Below are 21627 nucleotides of genomic sequence, written 5' to 3'. Positions count from 1 at the left end.
TGAAGGGGGGGATTGTGGGACCTCTGGATCTTGGTATACTGCTTCTGTGGAAAAGCTTTGGCTGTCATTATACCCATAATAGGAGCTTTGGTTGCCACTAATGTGAGGGCGTGTGGGAGCCAGATGGGCTGGCGACCATCTCTCAGAGCTGGATGTTGCTCTCAAGGTTAGAAAGGTTGGGGACTACTGGTTTAAGGAACGCATGAAAGGAGAGAGATTATACAAATCATTGTTACCTCGGTTTGTACTAAATAATTTCTTTGAGTCCGAATATGTTTTAAGAACCCAAATACGTTTACAGTGCCTTCTTGTCTAATTTGCTGCAACATGCTATCCAGGACAATGTATGTTCCAGTTCTTCCAACACCCGCACTGAAATATGAAACAGATAAAAAATTAAATCATCGAGTGTTTTTGAAATATGACAGTACTGCTCAAAAAGACTTCTCCATATATACAAGCATAGTTTTAAAAATGTGACGTTATCAGACATTATGAGGTTAAGACAGGCCGCCGTCTGGCTGGATACAAATAACTTCCTTGCTTGATTGTGTGCTGGAAAAATTCTAACCACTATGTGCTAGAGCATTCAAAAGGTATCACCACCTATGTATTGTGAGAATGCCAAAGGCACAGTGCAATAGTGTGTTTGTAGGTCATTTTGAAGGTAATATGATTTTAAACAAACATGAAATAAATCTTTTAACAAAAGTAACATTGAGTGAAATAAATCTTTCAACAAAAGTAACATTTCAATTATTATTTTATGCTGAGTTTTGCAGGATAGTTCTATTTTTATTGGATTACACAAATTTTCAAGGGTGCAGACAAAAACTAATTCTACCCAGAACTCAGTAGTGTTCTCATTACCCACAAGCTATAAATCCACCACTGGCATCCTTAATATCCATGACTGCCTTATTACAGTATTTCCCACTAACTTAAAAGAAATCTTTCATGAGGTTTTTAACACATAATCTGAGTGCAGTAAATTGGAGGGGCAGAGACATTGATTCCCAGATATGTGTCACTTACTGGACTGCTTACAGTAGTTTGGATAAAATCCCTGTTTTATCAGCAGGCGGTTGCCATTAGAAGACCAGTAAACCTGCTGTCATGTAGTTCTCTATATTCATGAGCGCTATCTAATTCCACCTCCACCACTTACTGTCAGCTTTCTGCCTATGCACAGTGTACACAAAAAGTTGTCAATCAGTGGTGTGGATTGTGTTATACAGAGCTCAGAACAATCTTTTCTACTTACTCCTTCTATAGTTTCATTCCTCCATACTATTTATAAATGAATTGACAACTAGATGTTACCATATAACTTGTCAAAGAGGTGTGTCTTTTTATAATCTGATACTGTCAGAACTGATTGAATAGTTGAGATTCTGCTAGTACACACCTCCTGCTGGTGACACCCAACTTTCGATTTATTGTTAAATATTCAGAAAGAATAATAGCAATGCCACAATGTAGAGGTCTGAGAAAAGAATTGTTATTTAATCAAAAACAAACTCCACATTCTGAAGATAAGGGTAAAAAGAAATATAAACAATATAGGGCTCCACCACCATCCTTCAGCACTTGAACCCTAGAGGTGGCCAACCACAGAGGAAAGAATAAGGTCATTGGCTGAACAACAGTTTAACAAATGATTGCCTGGTGGACAGTCTATAATTAAACCAGCCATATACAGTACATTTTTAGTCATTATTAGAGATGGGTGAACCCGAACAGTAAAGTTCAGCGTCCATACCGAACACCTACTTTTCGGGCACGGACACGGAACACAGACTTCACCAGGAAGTCCGTGTTACTGTTCGGATTCGGCTGCCCGAAATTATCCCCGCTGGTCAGAGAGCTGCGGTTACCATGCTGTCAAAAGACAGCATGAGTGCTCAGCTGTGATCGGAGGTATAAAGTTTACCTCCGGTCACTGGTGTCAGATGATGGGACTACTGCTCCCAACATCCGACGCCTGCTGCCGCTAATAACAGTGAGAGCAGGAGCAGCTGATGGGAGTATTCATTAGCCAGCTCCTGCGCTGTAAATAAATAATTTAAAAAACAAAAGTATGGTTCCACTGTATTTTTGATAGCCAGCCAAGCAAAACTCACATCTGGTGGCTGCAACTCTGAGCTGTCAGCTTCAGCAAGGCCATGTTCCAGTAATTCCATGTTCCAAAATAGGTCAAAGTAAGCAAAAGTTCGGTAACTGACCGAGTTCACTAAAGGCTCTTTCAGATGTTAGTTTTTCCAGTAGCAGCACAGTCCACAAAACGTCCCGCACACATGCGCACTGATGACACCCACATGACATCCCTTTGTCATCAGTGTGACATGTACCAGTGCCTGGAAATCAGCGGTACTGTGCACTCTGTTCCCCGATGTCGGGTGCTGAAGAAGACAGTTCATATCACTGTCCCCTGCTCGTGCTGCAATCAGCGCTAGCAAGGACCAAGGTTGAAAGTTGTCTAAATATTAAAAAAAATGATTTGGGGTTCCTCTATATTTTTGATAACTAGCCAGGCAAAACTAACAGCTGCAGACTGCAATCCTCAGCTGTCAGCATTAGCAAGGCTGGTTATCAAGAATAGAGGGGTCCCCACACCATAATTTTGAATGATTTACATAAATAATTAAAAAATACAGAAATTGTTTCCCCCACATTTTTGACAACCAGCCAATCTAAAGAACACAGCTGGGGGCTGGTATTCTCAGGCTGATAAGGGACCATGGGTTATTGGCCCCCTCAGCCTAAAAATAGTAGCCCGCAACTGTCCAAGAAATGGCACATCTATTAGAAGTGCCAATTGTGGCACTTTCCCTAGATCTTCCCACTTGCCCTATGGCGGTGGCAAGTGAGTTTCATATTTATGGGGTTGATGTCACCTTTGTATTGTCTAGAGACATCAAGCCCATGGCTTAGTAATAGAGAAGTGTCTATAAGACGCCTATACATTACTAATCCTAAAGTTATATTGTTAGTAAATACACAACCAGAATAAAGTCCTTTAATCAAAAGAATGACAGACTCATTTAACGAATCTAAATTGGACCATACTAACGTGATTGCCCTGTACACAGAAGCCAATGTCTCCTATAACAGAATTAGAATAATAAACCACAATATTCCTTACTCATCCACCGAGAAGATAATAATACAGTTGTCCAAGATGGGTCTAGCTCGGCTACATCTAGATGGCAGGCTGCATTGCTGCATGATGTGACTATACATCCTGACATCCAGAGACACTGAGCTGCATGTGTTATCGCTGCTCAGTGTCTTGCGGCCAACTCCTATGACCTGAATGATGTCTCCATCAGCATGAGAAAGTTCACTACTGCTGCTCAGTGTCTCTGCTGGATGGCAGCCTGTAAAGTCGCATCATTTAACAATGTAGCCTGCCATCTAGATGTATCACAGCTAGACCCATCGCGGAACAAATGGATTACTATCGTCTCTGTGGACAGGTGAGGAATATTGTTGTTTATTATTTCAATTCTGTTACAGGAAACATTGGCTTCTGTGGACGGGGCGATGACGTGAGTATGGTTTAATTCAGGTTCATTAAAGGAGTCTGTCATTCTTTAATTAAAGGACTTAATTCTGTGTGTGTGTTTTTATACATTATGACTATGGGGTTAGTAATAGGGGTGACTTATAGATGCCTCTCCATTACTAACCTCTTGGTCTGATGTCACCTGATAATACAAAGGTGACATCAACCTCCTCAAGTATCACCCCACTTGCCACCGCACAAGGGCAATTGGGAAGAGCGAGGCTAAGTGCCGGATTTGATGCATCTTATGGATGCACCATTTTTGGTGCAGCTGAGAGCTGATGTTTTAAGTCTGGGAGGAGCCAATATCCATGGCCCCTTCCAAGGCTATTAATATCAGGTCCTAGCTGTCTGCCTAGCCTTTGCTGGTTATTAAAGTTTTTTTATATTAATAAATGACGTGGGTCCCTCCCCATTTTTGACAACCAGCCAAGCTAAAGCAGACACCTGGAGGCTGGTATTATCAGGCTATTAAGGGGCCATGGATATTTTCCCCCCCAGCCTAAAAATAGCAGCATGTAGGCGCTCCAGAAAAGGCGCATCTATTAGATGCGCCAATTCTGGCGCTTTGCCCGGCTCTTCCCTCTTGCCCTGTGGTGATGGCAAGTGGGGTTCATATTTGGGGGGTGGATGTCACCTTTGTATTGTCCGGTGACATCAAGCCAACGGCTTAGTAATGGACAGGCGTCTATAAGACGCCTGTCCATTACTAATCCTATAGTTATATGGTAAATAAAGACACAGCCAGAATAAAGTCCTCCATTAGAAATAAAACAACACACACTTTTAATTACTTTTTTTATTTAAAAATAACAAACACAGTTATACTCACCTAACGCCCAATTCCATCGAAACCCCCGTTCTCCTCTAATAAAACTAAAATAAAAAAAACAACAATATACCATATCTGTCTGTTGTTCTGTCTCACGCTGTAATCTATGTATAGCGGATAAACAGTTTTCAACCTGGATGGTGCCAGGAGGCAACCGTCCAGACTGAGAACCACTTGTGACTGAACTGCTGTGAGCGCAGCCTCAGTGACCGGTGGTGACATCATCGAGGTTACCTCTGGTCACTGAGGCTGCATTCCAAGCCAGGCTGAACTGCAGTGGCCTCAGTGAGATCCCTGTTAGCACCAGACATGGATTACGGCGTGGGACAGAACAACAGACAGGTATGGTATATTGCTGTTTTTTATCTTAGCTTTATTACAGGAGAACGTGGGCTTCGGTGGAATTAGGCATTAGGTGAGTATAACTGTGTTTGTTATTTTTAAATAAAAAAGTAAACGTGTGTTTTGCTTTATTTCTAATAAAGGACTTTATTCTGGCTGTGTCTTTATTTACCATACCACTATAGGATTAGTGTTGGAGAGGTGTCTTACAGACACCACTCCATTACTAAGCCATGGGCTTAATGCACCAGACAATACAAAGGTGACATCAATCCCACAAATATTAACCCCACTCATCACCGCTACAGTGCAAATGGGAATAGCTGGGCAAAGCGCCAGAATTGGCGCATCTAATAGATGCGACTTTTCTGGGCAGCTGCGGACTGCTATTTTTTGGCTGGGGGCCCAATATCCATGGCCCCTTACCAGCCTGAGAATATGAGCCCCCAGCTGTCTGCTTTAGCAAGGCTGGTTGTAAAAAATGGGGGGACCTCACGGTTTTTTAAAATTATTTAAATCATTAAAAAATATGGCGTGGGGACCCCTGTATTCTTCATAACCAGCCTTGCTGAAGCTTAGAGCTGAGGGTTGCAGCCCCCAGATGTGAGTTTTGCCTGACTGGCTTTTAAAAATATTGCGAAACCCATGCTGCTTTTTTTTAAATTATTTATTTACAGCGCAGGAGCCGGCTAATGAATACACCGATCAGCCGCTCCTGTTCTCGCTGTTATTAGTGGCAGCAGGTGTCAGATGATGGGAGCTGTAGTCCCATCAGCTAACACCAGTGACTGGAGGTAAACTTTATACTTTCAATCACAGCCGAGTGCTCATGCTGTCTTTTGACAGCATGTGAACCGCGGCTCTCTGAACGGTGGGGATGATTTCACCGTCGATCAGAAGCGGTGCTTGCCGCGCTGTAATGCACATGACAGCGTTGCAAACACTGGATGTTCAAGCCCCCTATTCAAGAGAATGTGGTCCAGGTTTTGGGTTCGGGTCCAAGTACTGTTCTGGTACCTGGACCCGAACTTTTTGTAACTGTTCGGCTGAACCTATCGGACCCGAACATCCAGGTGTCTGCCCATCTCTAGTCATTATTGGTCTTTACATTACTTTAAACTGGCCATATATGCTCAATTAATCAATTCAAATACAATCTTCAAAGAACATCTTTTACAGAAAGATCATTTGTGGACTACCACATAATGTGAGAAAATAGTAAATTCTTTCCAGACAATAATGGTGTGCCATTGCTAGGCTAAAAACATCATTTGATGTTAAAATTCACCCAATGAATAGTCTCATTAATTAAAATAATTATTTTTTAACTTTAGACCAATATGCATGGCCCCATAAATTAAGTTAGTCTATGGGCTGGCACATCTCTTCTTATCTGTTGAAGTAGAATTTATTGGTGTTTCAGATGTTTTCTGTTGAAACGTAAGATGCTGAGCTTCTCCCATGTCACTATTCTTTCACAGCAAAGGAGCTTGCTGCACGGCCAAGTTATAGTATCATTATGACTTTATTTACATGTGGCTACTGCCAGTGGCGTAACTTCAAACTCATGGGCCCTGATGCGAAAGCTACAACGGGGCCCCCAAATATTTTAAATCTTTAATAACAACCGTCTTTTTCTATAGGCCAAAGGGACTTCAAGGGCCCCCTAGGCTCCAGGGCCCAGGTGCGATTGCAACCCCTGCAGCTGTTGTAGTTACGCCCCTGGCTAATGCATTTAAGTGCATGTGATATTGAAAAGAGATAATTTGCTGGCAGCTGTTGTAGACACTGCCTATAAGTACTGTTATAGATCCCATTATGAATATCCCTATTTCACATGAACTCAACTTCATCATATGGAATGGAGAAATGTACTTTATCTGCAAATGTATCAAACCATTACTACATGTACATTATTACACATTTACACTTACTGAAATTGTGTATTACTGCATGTATGAAATGAAAACGAGTGCTATTCATAATATGCTGCAGTCATAGTCAATGCCTATTTTGAGAGCTCTTCAGGAACCAAAATAATGACTACATTGAAGACAAGAGCTGTCACACTGGCTTTTGCATTGACTTAAGAAAATAGACTAACAATTATTTGAAAGGAAACAAGAAAAAGTTGTCACATTCACATTAGTTTGTCTCTATACCAACTGTCTAACATGAGTGTGACATACATGCTAATCCTAATTTTGTCATATAAGTGGAAATCTCAAGGAATAAGTGCATTCATTTCATTAATACATACTGTATATAACAACTGATAAATATTTGACCTGTCAGTTAGGGTTACACTTAGCGATGCACCAGCGATCCCGACAATGATATGGATCGCTGGTGCATCGCTAAGTGGTCGCTAGTGAGCTGCGACACAGGTAGATCTCACCAGCGACATAGCAGCGGTTGGGAGTCGCTACTTACCAGTCAGACGCGGCGATCCTGACGTCCTCCCGCCCGCGTCCACGCGTCGCTCGTCGGTGCCACAGGAAGCCCAGCAGGAAGCGCCCGACGAGAAATGGTCCTGGACGTTCTCGCGCGATCAGCGATAATCAGCGGGGGAACCGGTCGGAGGTAAGTATCACATGTAGTGATATCGCTAGCAATATCGCTGCTGCGTCACAAAATCGGTGACGTTACAGCGATATTGCTAGCGATATCGCTATGTGTAACGGGCCCTTTAGAATTGCATTGTTTCAATGAATGGTTTATTGTGTCTGACACACTTTAACAGATATCCATTTGTGAAGGTGGTTACAAATTATATGCCATAAATCAAAATATGGTGATGTAAAAACTAGCTTTTGCAAAAAATCTGGTATCACTGTAATCACAGAATAAAGTCTAAGGCTGGTTTCACATTTGCGTTTTTTAGCGCTGGAAAAAAACGCTAACCTGCGCATGCGTTTTTTCCCCTATATTTAACATGGGTGCGCATACCTGCGCGCTTGTAAGCGCATGTATGCGATTTTCATGCGCTGCGTTTTTTTGGGGTGTGCGATTGGATTTTCCAGACGCATCATGTTGCATTTTTTGGCCCTGCAAAAAAGCGCATGCGCACGTATGCGCACGTTTTGCGCTAAAAATGGCCATTGTAGCCTATGGATGCGCATATGTGCGCACTGGCATGCTCATGTAAGCGTTTTTTTGCATATGCGTTTTTTTTTTTAACCATGGAATTTAGGGGTTTGAGTTAGAGTTAGGGTTAGTTAAGGGGGTTTAGGGTTAGGGTTAGGGTCAGGGTCAGGGTTAGGGTTGGGTTTTGGGTCAGGGTTAGGGTTTAGTATGGTTTGGTTAAGGGTTAGGGTCAGGGTTAGGGTCAAGTATGGTTTTGTTAAGGGTTAGGGTCAGGGTTAGGGTTAGGGTTAGGGTTAGGGTCAGGGTTAGGGTTAGGGTCAGGGTTAGGGTTAGGGTTAGGGTTAAGTATGGTTTTGTTAAGGATTAGGGTCAGGGTTAGGGTCAGGATTAGGGTTAAGTATGGTTTTGTTAAGGGTTAGGGTCAGGGTTAGGGTTAGGGTTAGGGTCAGGGTTAGGGTTAGGGTTAGGGTCAGGGTTAGGGTTAGGGTTAAGTATGGTTTTGTTAAGGATTAGGGTCAGGGTTAGGGTCAGGATTAGGGTTAAGTATGGTTTGGTTAAGGGTTAGGGTCAGGGTTAGGGTTAGGGTTAGAGTTAGGGTCAGGGTTAGGGTTAGTAAAGTCATGGTTTGGGTAGTGTGAGGGGCCACCTAAAAATGTTGGAAAAAAACGCAAACGCGGTAAAAACGCGCTAAAAACGCATACAAACGCATAAAAACGCTGCGTTTTTTTCATGCATGCTCATAAAAATGCTTGAAAAAAACGCAGCAGTTGTATGCTTATGTATGCGTTTTTTCAATGCGTTTTTTTGCGGGAAAAACGCGCTGGAAAAAAAAGCAAGTGTGAAACTAGCCTAATCAGCGTAAAAAATAAACGGCGTAAAAAATCAATAAAACCAATTCTTCACCTGTTGTTGATTTGTAAGGTTCGGCTCACATTTATCTTGCACTCTGCACTAAGCGCTTACACCTGGGTTTTCGTGTAAATCTCTGAAATATGTGATTCAGATGAACCCCCTGGTGGAAGATTCCCTATATTGATGGAGACACTGTGGACCCATCTGGCCTATGATACAGTGATGTCCGTCTTTTTAGGCCCACATAAAAGCGCGGTTGGCCACAGTTTTAGAACTTCTGAAAACAGGACAAAGCTGAGCAGAGACCAGATGGAGTCCAGAGTAACTCTTGATGCCTCATTATTGTGAATGGATTTCATCTAGATCACATTATTTGGAGATTTAAATGGAAACCACAATGTTAGTGCTCAGCCTAGCGCACACGATAAATGTGATCCCAAATGTTATGTAAAATGTTCCCAATAAAACTTTCAATTCAATCCACAAAAAAAGCAAGTCCCAGCTCAGGTTCGTTATCTGTTAATGGGAATATAGGGGTTCCATGTTACTGGTAGTACAAATGCTCTGGAAAAACGCTATGGCTCCTCACCCTCCAAAAGAAATCCAGCAAATTCTGTGATCCCAAATCCAAATGCCCCCCTCAATTCTGAGCCCCACAGAGTGTGTAAACAACATGTTTGGCAGGGGTATAATTTCCAAAACGGGGTCTCTTGAGGGGGTATTCTGCTCTTCTAGCACTTAGGGGTTCTGTATATGGAGTCCGCAAACTATTTTTAGGAAAATATGTGCATCAAGAGGCAAATAGCACTCCATCCCTCCTGAGGCTCGCCGCGTGGCGAAGCAGTACTGTACTGCCACATATGGGGTATTGCCAAGTTCAGTAGAAATTGGGTGACAAATTTTGGTGCCATTTTTACCCATTTCCCCATGCGAAAATGTAAAATATGGGGCTAAGAAAACATTTTTGTGGTAAAAATGTAATTTTTTTTCTTCACTGTCCAATGGCATAAAATTCAGTGACACACCCATGGTGTCAATATGCTCACTGCACCCCTAGGATAAAATCATTGAGAGGCTTAGTTTGTAAATTGGGGTCACTTATGAGGGTTCTGCTGTTCTGGCACCTCAGGGGCTCTGCCAGTGGGTCATGGCACCCGCAAACCATAACAGTAAAATCTGAACTATAATATAGCTATGTAATATGGGAGTTTTGCACTGTGCCTTATAAATAGTTCTCAATTACATTTAGGGTATTGGTGCAATCAGGAGAAGTTGCACAACAAACTGAGAGGACCATTTTTCCCTATTATCCTTTATAAAAATTAAAAATTTGAGTGGTAAAAATACAGTTATTTTTTCTTCACTGCCCAATGGTATAAATTTCTGTGAGGCACAATGGAAGTTATATTGAACAAATTTTACCACTACCATGAAGTACAAAACATCACAGAAAAACACAGTCTCAGAATCAGTGGGATCCATTGAAGAGTTCCAGGGTTATTACCACATAAAGTGACACTGGCCAGAATTAAAAAATGAGGCCACGTAATTAACTTACAAAGTGGCTCGTCCTTAAGGGTGTTAATGGCCGAACATGCTCCTATTTTGCATGCATAGCAACTTATACTCCAGTTCATTTTTTCGGTTTATTCTTTTCATTTTTTTTTGGTTATAGTGCTCCCTACAGTATCATGGTTCCCAACATAATGCTCCATGCAGCATAGTGATGCCCCACACAGTACTCCATACAGTATAGTGGCACCCCACATAGTGCTCCATACTGGATACAATATAGTGACACCCCACATAGTGCTCCATACATTATAGTGGTACCCAACATAGTGCTCCATACAGTATAGTGGCAACCCACATTAAAAAAATAAACCATTCTACCGATTCCCCCGCCACGCTGAGATATCAGATGCAGATGGGGGATGATAGGAGAGGGAGAGTCAACTGCCGCTCCCTCCTCCATCATTGCCTTCAACTGTGTCAGCATCTAGGATGCCAAATATACTTGGGATACTCGCCCGGCGTTGGGGCCAAATATTCTCACCCTGCCTGCCAGAGTTTGACTTATGTGCAGTATACCAACAGAATTGGTATATCCTCTTGTAGTCCCTATGCTAACTGAAATCACACAGATTTACCTGAACAAAACTTTACAAACCCTTGAAAGTCTGAGTATGTATAATGTGTATATTACCAAGACAGGCTGAAATGGTAATGAAGTGTACGTTTGCATTAATGTATCTTCCCTTATTTTAATTACAGTCTGCAAATAATGAGTTTCTTGTCTCTTAAGATATCCTTGTGCCATAAACTATGGTAGTTTAGTTAAAAAAATAAGGAAATAAACATAAAAAGAAAATGCCAATCAATTCTTTTCAAGAAGTGTAAATTAGTTAACACCAAGCTGGGATCACCTAATCCACATTTTCTAAATAAAAACATTTTAAGACACAACAGTCAGATAAAAGCAAAGAAAAAGCCTAAAAGTCTTGAGCGAACTTCTACTAAAATCCAGGTTTCTTTGAAACAAAGCGACTTTGCTATTTCCACAAGTGTAGAAACTTAACCGATGGACTACAGGTGTCCAGTGGTCTGAATAAAATCACTGCTGTCCCAATGCGACAAAATGTCCTCCTACTACCATATGGCAAAAAGTACAATTAATGCAATGTCTTTAAGGCCTATACTGAGACGCATACCATTCCAAATATGAGGCATAGATTGAGATAGATCTCTGTTGTTTTTAGCGAGTGGCAGAGTATGAAAACTACATAGGCACCAGGAATTTTTGCAAAATTAATGGCAGATTTGAATATTTAAAAAAAATGTAGAAAAATATGCAATTGCACTTTACAACATTACAATTACCTGAAATATAGGGCAAAGTTGACCCTTCAGTGGTTGCATCATAAAAAAGTGAAGGTTCTGCAGTGGTCATAACAGAATCTTAACTTCAAAATCATCGAGTTACTTTGGAGTTAACTCTAACATGCAGTTCATTATAAACAAAGAAATTAGAATATCTAGAGAAATGTTTCTGCCTATGTTTCTTTATTTTAATTTTGCCTTGGTACCAACATTACAGCCATTAAATTCCAGGTCAGTCAAATAGGGCCCAGTTAAAAGGAGATTGCCAAAGAAAAATAAAGTGGCTTATACGGTTTGATCATAATATAAAGTAAGAATTTTCTGTTTTTTTTATAGGTTTCAGTTATCAGTGAAAGATCACTTAAGAAATGGATGTGCCGATCAAGATTTTTTTTCATTTGGAATGTATGTGCCAAGAGAAATGGGCATCTTTACCACAAAGAACATAAATGGCCTGAATTACAACTACAGTATCACAAAACACTGCAATACATGAGCAGTAGGCAGTACACAGTATTGAAGAGGTTGTTCAGTACTTTTATAATTATAGCTAATACTTCTGGATAGGTCATCAATATCAGATCTGTGGGGGTGCAGCTAGCACCCCCGCCGATTAGCTGTCCCTGATGCCAGTGACAGCCGGTTGTGAACAGCTGTGGAGCGGAACAGCCCAGCTACATCAACCGTGAAGTGCTTGCAGCGGGTGCTGCAGTTCCAACCTTATTCATCTGCATGGATGTGCAGTACCCAGCCGTGGCCACAATACAATTGTTGGAGCAGTGATGTGTATCGCCACAATGGATCACATCTGGCGGCTGGCACCAGGAACTGCCTAGAGGTGGTGGGGTGTGCCAGGTGTTGCACCCCCATCAGTCTGATATTGATGACCTATCCTAATGATAGGCCATCAATATAAAAATACAGAACAACCAACTCAAGAACTAAGGGTAGGTAGACTTCTTTAACAGAAGAATTTTATTAATTTATCCATGGTTTATTTGCTGGTTCTGCTATTCAGTGGTGTACAATAATATATTGTAGTTTAGTATGAAGCACATTAAAAATAACACAAATGTGTCATAAACTGTACTGTACATATAATTTTGAATGTTAGCAGATATATTCCATGCTTATATGATGTTACATAATAGGCTTTGCAGGATTTTAACATAAAACATACTAATTTCCATAACCTTGGTCAGTGTCGTAACATACCTGCAATGCACTACGACTGGTCCATTGACATTACGCTTTGCTGTAGAGGCCTTTCTTACAAATGTCAGAACAGGTAGAGAATATTCAGGAACACCCATATCAGGCCATTGTGTATAATGGTACTGAGTTATCACACGCTCATTTAATCGTCCTTTTTGGGAACCCTGGGAGATGCAAAACAAAAACATTTACACACATGATCATTCTATTCAGTTTGTAAGTGCTGGGCATGTTCCAATGTGTCTAGGAACTACATTGTACTAATTGACTAAACTAATGTACCATACAGTAACGCTGTCAATGTGTAATCCTGCACATTATATAACCATTTCATGGTGACATGACAAGATTCAGTATTATCCCGAATAATGTTTGAAGACGGGAAACTTGCAATAAAGTGGAAAAAGTAGTAAAATAATCTAAAGCTGATTTTACTCATCACATTCAATATTCAAAGGCAAATTTCTATATTAAGACTACATTTAAATTGTACATTTCATACTACCCATTTGAATCAATACAGTCTTCATATTTTTCACCGATTCTGCTCAGATCAGCCCTTTCACATTTTTCCAACCTTTAAAAAAAGGTTCTATTTTATAATAGTTAGAAAAAAATGTAAAACTAAATGCAAGTGGAAGGTTTTCTGCTGCCATTGACTTCTTTATGTAAAGAATAAAAAGACAACAACAAAAAAAATCAATCTGCCAGTGCGAGAGAAGAGGAATTTAGCAGTCTTCATTCTCAAGTACACCAATCCACAATGGAATCTAGGCATGCAGCAGTTTTTTTATACAATGCAATAGGTAAAATTCATATTGTAAGCAGCATTGAAATCCATTATAAAATGTGCATGTTACACATAGATTTTCCTTTTTTTGTTTTTAATATTTTTAATCTTATTTTTGTCATTGTTTTTAATCTCTTTTTTCTTTCTACATATTTCTTCAGTGCACAGTATTTCCCCTGCCTGTGGATCTTTGATGTGACCTTACCATGTGATTGGACCATCACCATCAAGTGCCTGCAGCGCTTATTGGATATTTAAATTTATTCTATTATTACTGGATGTCTTTTTTGATATCGCCATATTTATATGTATCTTCATCTATAATATGATTCTGCTATATGCAGTTCTATGTATTGTAATACGCATGTATTGTCATATGTATTTTTATATATTACACCGTGTTATTTATATTTGACGGTTTGTTTAAATGGATTTAGATATATGTATTTATTGATATTGTATACATGTCTTTATATCGCACTGCTCCACTGATCCCCTCTATACGGGAATTCCTCTCCCTTCCATTCTTCTGACTTTGTGGTGTATGGCTGCGCGCATCGCTCCTTGCACTCTGTGGCTCCACTCTGCATCTCTATGTGCTATGCGCGCTCCCGGGTTTTCCCGGTGCGGGTGCACTAGCACATGATTCCTGTAGTGCTCTGTAGGACCTGCGGCGGCTGGGGCGCATGCGCCAGGAGTGCCTCCACCACTGGTCAGTTCAGGTCACATGACCGAGGTCAGGGGCTATTTTAAGGTCCTGTTTGGACCTTTTACCATATCCCTCTTGAGAAAGCGGCTTGAGACGCTGCGAAACGCACGTCGGGGGTGGTACAGCCAGGTCTCCCCTATCCTCCCAGCCCCGGTAAGTGCCACTGAGGTCTCTTTTATCCATACTCCTTCGCTGCTCATTTCGGCAGTTTATTCCATTATACTGACGCCCTTCATTACTGTCAACCTCATGATGTTTACATTCAGGTCACTATGCCTGGGCGTTTCTTTTACCTTGCATTGGTGTTTATGGACTTTCTCAGGGACATGGTCTGGGGCTATGTCTTCCATCTACATGGAGGTTTAGGGTACTTTGGGTGGATACTGTTTGCTTTTGTTCTCATTAGCACATCGTTATATACACGTTATCTGCAGTACTTTACTCTAATAAAATTTGACTATTTGTTATTGCATGCTCCATGTTTTCTCCTGGTTTCCACCTCTTATACATAGAACAACTAGGCACAGATGGCGACAACCCTGGCACACGCTGCGAACACGCTTCCTACAGCGGTGCTCCAGGTGCGCCGAACGTCTTTGGAGAAAATCCAATCTACCTGAAGATTTCATCCATAATAAGTTTATGCTTAAAACATACAACACTGCCCTTCACCTCTCAAAACAAACTTATTTCAACACCCTCATCACCTCGCTATCCAATAACCCGAAACATCTCTTTGACACTTTTCATTCCCTACTTAACCCAAGAGTGCAGGCCCCAACCACGGATTTCCATGCTGACGATCTGGCTAATTATTTTAAAGTAAAAATTAACCATATCCGACAGGAAATTATCTCCCAATCACCTCATACCATGCACTGTCCTCCCTCCCCCACTGCATCTAGCTCGCTCTCTGATTTTGAACCAGTCACAGAAGATGAAGTAATCAGGCTCCTTGCATCTTCTCGCCCTACCACTTGCACCAGTGACCCCATCCCATAACATCACATCTCCTCCAGTCCATTTCCCCTGCTGTCACCACTCACCTAACAAAAATATTCAACCTCTCACTCTCTTCTGGTATCTTTCCTTCCTCATTTAAGCATGCCATCATACAGCCATTACTTAAAAAACCATAATTTGACCAAAACTGTGCCGCGAACTATAGACCTGTCTCTAATCTTCCCTTCATCTCTAAACTCCTAGAACGCCTGGTCCACACCCGTCTTATCCGCTATCTCAGATAAATCTCTCCTCAACCCTCTCCAATCTGGTTTCTGCTCTTTACACTCTACTGAAACTGCCCTCACCAAAGTCTCTAATGATCTTCTAACAGCTAAACCTAATGGTCACTGCTCCATGCTAATTCTCTTGGATTTCTCTGCAGCATTCGACACTGTGGATCATCAGCTCCTCCTCACTATGCTCCGTTCCATTGGCCTCAAGGACATCATTCTCTCTTGGTTCTTCTCCTATCTCTCTGACCGCTCCTTTACTGTATATTTTGCTGGCTCCTCCTCCTCTCATCTTCCCCTTACTGTTGGGGTTCCTCAAGGATCGGTTCTAGCCCCCTCCTCTTCTCTTTGTATACTGCCCCTATTGGTCAAGCAATCAGTAGATTTGGGTTCCAGTACCATCTCAATGCCGATGACACCCAATTATACACTTCTCCTGATATCACGCCTGCCTTTTTGGAAAACACCAGTGATTGTCTTACTGCTGTCTCTAACATCATGTCCTCCCTCTATCTGAAATTGAACCTGTCAAAAACTGAACTCCCTGTGTTTCCTCCCTCTATTAACCTACCTATGCCCAACATTGCCATTTCCGTGTGTGGCTCCACCATTACTCCCCAGCAACATGCCCGCTGTCTTGGGGTCATACTTGATTCAGAGCTTTCATTCATTCCCCACATCCGATCATTGGCTTGCTCTTGTTATCTGCACCTCAAAAACATTTCTAGAATTCGACTTTCTTACTTTTGACTCTGCAAAAACTCTTACTCTTTCTCTTATTCATTCTCGTCTGGACTATTGTAACTCGCTACTAATCGGTCTCCCTCTTAAACTCTCCCCTCTCCAATCTGTCCTAAATGCAGCAGCTAGGATCATATTCCTCACCAATCATTATACTGATACATCTACCTTGTGCCAGTCCTTACACTGGCTACCCATCCACTCCAGAATTCAGTATAAACTTATTACCCTCACCCACAAAGCCCTCCATGGCTCAGCACCACCCTACATCTCCTCCCTCGTCTCAGCCTACCACCCTACCCTCCGTTATGCTAATGATCTGAGGTTAACATCCTCATTAATCAGAACCTCCCACTCCCGTCTCCAAGACTTTTCACGAGCCGTGCCAATTCTTTGGAATGCACCACCCAGGCTAGTACGATTAATCCTCAAACCCCACAGTTTTAAGCATGCCTTAAAAACTCATTTGTTCAGACTGGCCTATTGCCTCAGCGCATTAACGTAAATATCCCTGTGTGGCTCATTTCTAAATTTTTTACCATAACCAGGTTCCTCGCATCATGTTCTCACATGCTTTTTGCATTTAATAGCCCTCTGTGTCTGTACTGTTACATATTTAGACTGTTAACTGGTTCATGCAGCAACAGGAACACCCGATTCTTACACTAGGGAAGGTCCAAACCATAAAAACAATAAAAGCAATTGTTACCATCCACCTTTCGTGTCTCCCCTTTTCCCTTATAGATTGTAAGCTTGCGAGCAGGGCCCTCATTCCTCTTGGTATCTGTTTTGATCTATGTGTTTATTGGTATGCTATGCTGTCATGTCTATTGTCTGTACAAGTCCCCTCTATAATGTAAAGTGCTGCGGAATATGTTGGCACTATAGAAATAAAATTATTATTATTATTAATCAATGTCTTATCAGCAGGAGATTAGAGGACAACTTGCTTGGTGCCTCCTAGTCCAACCACACCCCTACCTCTGAGTAGCAGCTGTCATTATACAATGTACACAGAAATCTGTAGTGAAAGCGGGTTATACAGAGATCATCAACTAAGCTCTGCTAGATCTGCAGCAGAGAAAACTGTGACTATCATAACTGTTGTACCCAACAAACTATGTGATGCATCCCTGGAATCGAGGTCTCTGTCCCTATCTCATGCTGCTGTTAGGTAACATAGTAAAAAACCTGCTGACAGATTCCCGTTAAAGCCACAACATACCGTACATATATTATGTATACATTGATCTCTTCAGCTGACCAGCCAGCAATCAGCACTTTGACTCATGCATCATATCCTACAGACATCATTCTATATCAACATGAACTGATCTCTTTGCATGGCATATCTTCTAGCTGGGCCTAAAAAGTGCCTTAATTCTACGACACAAGGAATCAGAGGCTACAATTTCAATGGCCCTCAGGACAGAAGTCAGCTTCCATGATACAAAGTTAACAATCTTTTTTTTAGCTTTCTATTAGTTACAGATCTGTATTACCAGGACAGTAAAAAAGATATTTTGTGCCTGCCGCATATTTACTTGTCCTCTATATTATTTCCTCTGATATATAATCTATACAAAATTGACTAACTCTATCCTAATTAAAATGTCCTTAGAAATGGCTCATCAGGGTACTAAAAATGTATCGTTACTTCATTGAATACTCCCAATAATATAAATAGTATACTTATTATAAATTATCAAAGTGGTAATTAAAGATTTTATGGAAAAATATATAAAACTTATGGGAGTCAAATTCTACTACTAAAAGGAAGGTTATGACTTTCTGATTTTAGGGGCTTACCGTCTGTGAAATGACACTAGAAATAGGTACATACAATATGTAAGGGCTTAAAAGGAACCTTTCAGGTCCCCTGACTGCTCCCTACCACTAGTATAGCAGTAGGGATGGCCATTTCTTTAGTGTTGCATTGGGATCACTAATGCTGCATTCTTTGAAAAATGAATTTTAATCCTGCAGCTTTGTATATGAGGCAGAAGCAGTTTGGTGGGGCATCTCTTTCCGAAACTAGCCCTGCCCATGACCTTCTAATCATGCCACCCTTGCCATGACTGACATCCTGAAGTCAAAGCACCATCTTTATTCAGGCTGTCACTGATGCCCAGGGAGGCGAGATTACAAGATTTAAGGCGGGAATAGACTATGGAATAAAATGACTAGTCCTGTCTCATCAGCATATGTGACTCTGCAAAATTAAAGCTAAGTTTTCAAAAATGGCAGTGCTAGTGTGTAACAAATACATGTTTACTTCTTGTAGATTCTAAATATGTCTGTTGATTGAATAGTGCATTAGTTTGCTATGCTATACAGTGAATATCCCACAAATTGCTTGTTATACGTTTTTAAAAGACCCTCCAAAATGATAAAATCAAATATACATGTTGATTGAAAAACCCATGTCGTAATGGAGATTAATACAAAGACCCAAAACTAAATTCATCAATGTTTACTTATATGCGGAATTGTAGATTTATTACAAACCTTCTTAATTTTAATGTTCCTCAGTGTAAATGTTCTCACAGTATAATAAGCCAGGACACAAGTGTTTTTCTGGGTAACCAAAAATGAGCCGTATTCTTCACTCCCATCGTTAGGCCAATACTGGTCACACTTCCTCTGCAAATCACCAAGCAAATGACATTACTAGCAGAGTAGAATTTAGTTCTGAACATTACATAAACATGTAAAAGCATTTTCTCGGTATATCTGTAAAGAAAACTGGATTTCTTCTATCGTGATTATACTGTACAGTTAGTGTATCAGCCACAAGTCTTAGTCCATTTCACTATTCAATAAAAAATATAAATTGACCTTTTAAAATAACCTATTGGCTCACTTGCTATGTCGGTTTAGTGGATAATATTTTTATTCTTAATTAGATATCAATTCTACAGATATTTTTTTTGTTTGAAATCTGTGTTGTGCCATTCCTCTATTATTTCAAGCAGAAATGTATCCATAAATTGAAAACTGGGAGCTGCAAGTTGTTCTTTCATACGTTAAAGGATATCTGTCGGTAGGATCAACCCTCCTAAACCATCCATATGCGCATATGGTCATAGAAAGGAGAATATAACGATACCTTGATATCTGCAATCCAATGTTTTATTCCAAGGAAATCCACATTTTTCTTATATTATGTTAAAAGGAGGAGTTACCAGTGTGATGTATAATGGCCGCTCTCTAGTCTTCTGATCTCACTGCAGAGCTGTGTGTGATTATACCTGGCACATTTGCAGGTTCCTCTAGGCTTCAGCTTCCAGCTGAAAGGCAAATAGAGCTGTAATATTGTTGCAATTCAGCAGAGCTGTGAGAGCTGCAGCTTCTAATGAATTATGGACAAAGTTCAGTTCTACTATTCTGTGTATTTACATGTCTCACACTGGTAAATCCCCCTTTCAATTAAAATAAACTCTGGAGGGAGTTTCTCAGGGAAATAAGTGTCCATCCCATAATCCTGAACAGCTCATTTACATATAAAAATGTGGATTTCTTTGGAATAAGTCCTTGTATTGCAGATGTCATGTTATCATTTTATTCAACTTTTTAATACCTGGGTGCCCATAAAAATGGCTAAGGAGGGCTCATCCAACTGACAGATTTCTGTCTCTTTGACTTTGTCCCATCAGTGAGAGACTACAGTAACACCCTCCTTTACAAGGTGAATGAGTCAACCTCAGTAGTCAATTTACTACTACAGGGTGGGCCATTTATATGATACACCTGGGTGGGCCATGTATATAGATACACCTAAATAAAATGGGAATGATTGGTGATATCAACTTCCTGTTTGTGACACACAAGTTTCCCCCCTCCCATACACTAATGTGCCACAAATAGGAAGTTGATATCACCAACCATTCCCATTTTATTTAGGTGTATCCTTATACGTGGCCCACCCAGGTGTATCCATATACATGGCCCACCCTGTATATATTTAGATCAACAGAAAAAGCACAATGTAAAAAAGTTTTAGAATTGTTATTAAATGGCGATTATACGTATTTCCTAAAACAGAGCTGTCAGGAGGTGACAGATCCTTAAAATGTTAATGGCTGATGTATGTTACTAGACAAAAAAAGGAATTTCATTATTTTGCTATTATTTTCTTTTAAAGGGTTTGCCTGATAGAATATTTTCCAGGACGTCCCTGGGAAAATATTTTCCAGGACGTCCCTCCTGACAGCACCAGGGAGGACGTCCCTCGCCTCTGAGCAGGGACAGGAAGAGCACACAAGAGGTTAAAAACAGTCTCCACCCCCATTCCCTCAGTGTTTTTCCTGTCCCTGCACGGAGAGATGCACAAGAGGAGTCGGCTTACCGGAGGGGTCCAGGGGATTAGGCGGCCCTGGCAATCCTTCCTCCTGTGAAGCGGCCCCGGCGCTGAAACCCTCCTGGGTGGGGGTCCCTCAGCCACAGAGACCAGGGGAGGATGAGCCCCCTGGGTAGAGCTGCTTCCTCCCACAGCAGAGGCTCTCATCTCCGATGCCGGCAGCAGCGCGGGGCCTGGAAGTCGCGTGCAGAGAGACCGCAACGCACTTCCGGTCACATCAGAGCGCCGGAAATACAGGCCGCCGGCGGGTGCTCTGAAGGAGGAGAGCGCGGTATCAGCGAGACAGGCAGCAGCCTCCTGTCCTGACCTCGCAGAGGCTCTCCACAGCGATGGAGAACCAGGGCAGAATCGACCCGGATGGGGTAAGTGCGCATAGCGCAGACCGACCGACTGACACCCGGAAGGCCCAGATCAGAGCCTGACTGTCCCTCTCTTGCACTATGCAGGAAAAGGCACAACCGACAGCACCCGTTCCCACGACCAAACAGGCGGAGAAAGACCCAGGGAAGCCCAATAAGTGTCCCGAATGCAGAGTTAAGCTCCCCAGCAAGCACAAGAAGTTGCTGTGTGACACTTGTACAGCCAAAGTAATGAAAGGCGAACAGCCGTCCCTCCTATCGGAGATGAGATCGCTGATTCGAGAGGAGGTCCAGGCTTCCGTGGCCACCTTGTCCCAGCCACAGCCAGCCAGTCCAGGCCCCAGTGCTAAGCGAACCAGACAGGAGATGGAGCTTAGTTCGGAGGAAGGTTCCTACTCCTCGGAATTGGATCAGGAAGAAGACGAGCTGGGCACTAGTGAACCGGAGTATGGGAAAAGATACCACTTTTCCTCGGATAATACAGACAATCTGGTTCAGGCGGTCAGAGACACAATGCAGATTGAGGAGGTCCAGAAATCTCAGTCCAGGCAGGACATGATGTTCGGGGGCCTTAGGGCGCAGAGGAAAGTAGTATTTCCAGTGAACGACCATGTGCGAGCTATGGTCCTGGAGGAATGGGAGGAGGCGGAAAAACGT

The 21627-nt window shown here is 41.7% G+C and overlaps 1 protein-coding gene across 4 annotated transcripts in view; it reads right to left on the bottom strand.

Moving 5' to 3' along the window:
* The window catches only part of PTPRZ1 (protein tyrosine phosphatase receptor type Z1), a 354695-nt gene that overhangs the window by 41297 nt on the left and 291771 nt on the right, over window positions 1-21627 (bottom strand). For all 4 annotated transcript variants that reach the window (XM_073573380.1, XM_073573381.1, XM_073573382.1 and 1 more), the window contains 3 exons: window positions 18760-18894; window positions 12777-12940; window positions 237-372 (listed from right to left, as the gene is read on the bottom strand). In XM_073573380.1, the coding sequence (XP_073429481.1) occupies window positions 237-372; window positions 12777-12940; window positions 18760-18894 (435 nt within the window). The remainder of the gene's footprint in view (window positions 1-236; window positions 373-12776; window positions 12941-18759; window positions 18895-21627) is intronic.

The sequence above is a fragment of the Dendrobates tinctorius genome, unplaced genomic scaffold (genome assembly GCF_039654945.1).
Source record: "Dendrobates tinctorius isolate UK_male_01 unplaced genomic scaffold, ASM3965494v1 ptg000035l, whole genome shotgun sequence".
In the NCBI taxonomy this organism is placed as follows: Eukaryota; Metazoa; Chordata; class Amphibia; order Anura; family Dendrobatidae; genus Dendrobates; species Dendrobates tinctorius.
The sequence above is the reverse complement of the archived record's forward strand: the minus strand, read 5'-3'. Positions and strand labels throughout refer to the sequence as shown.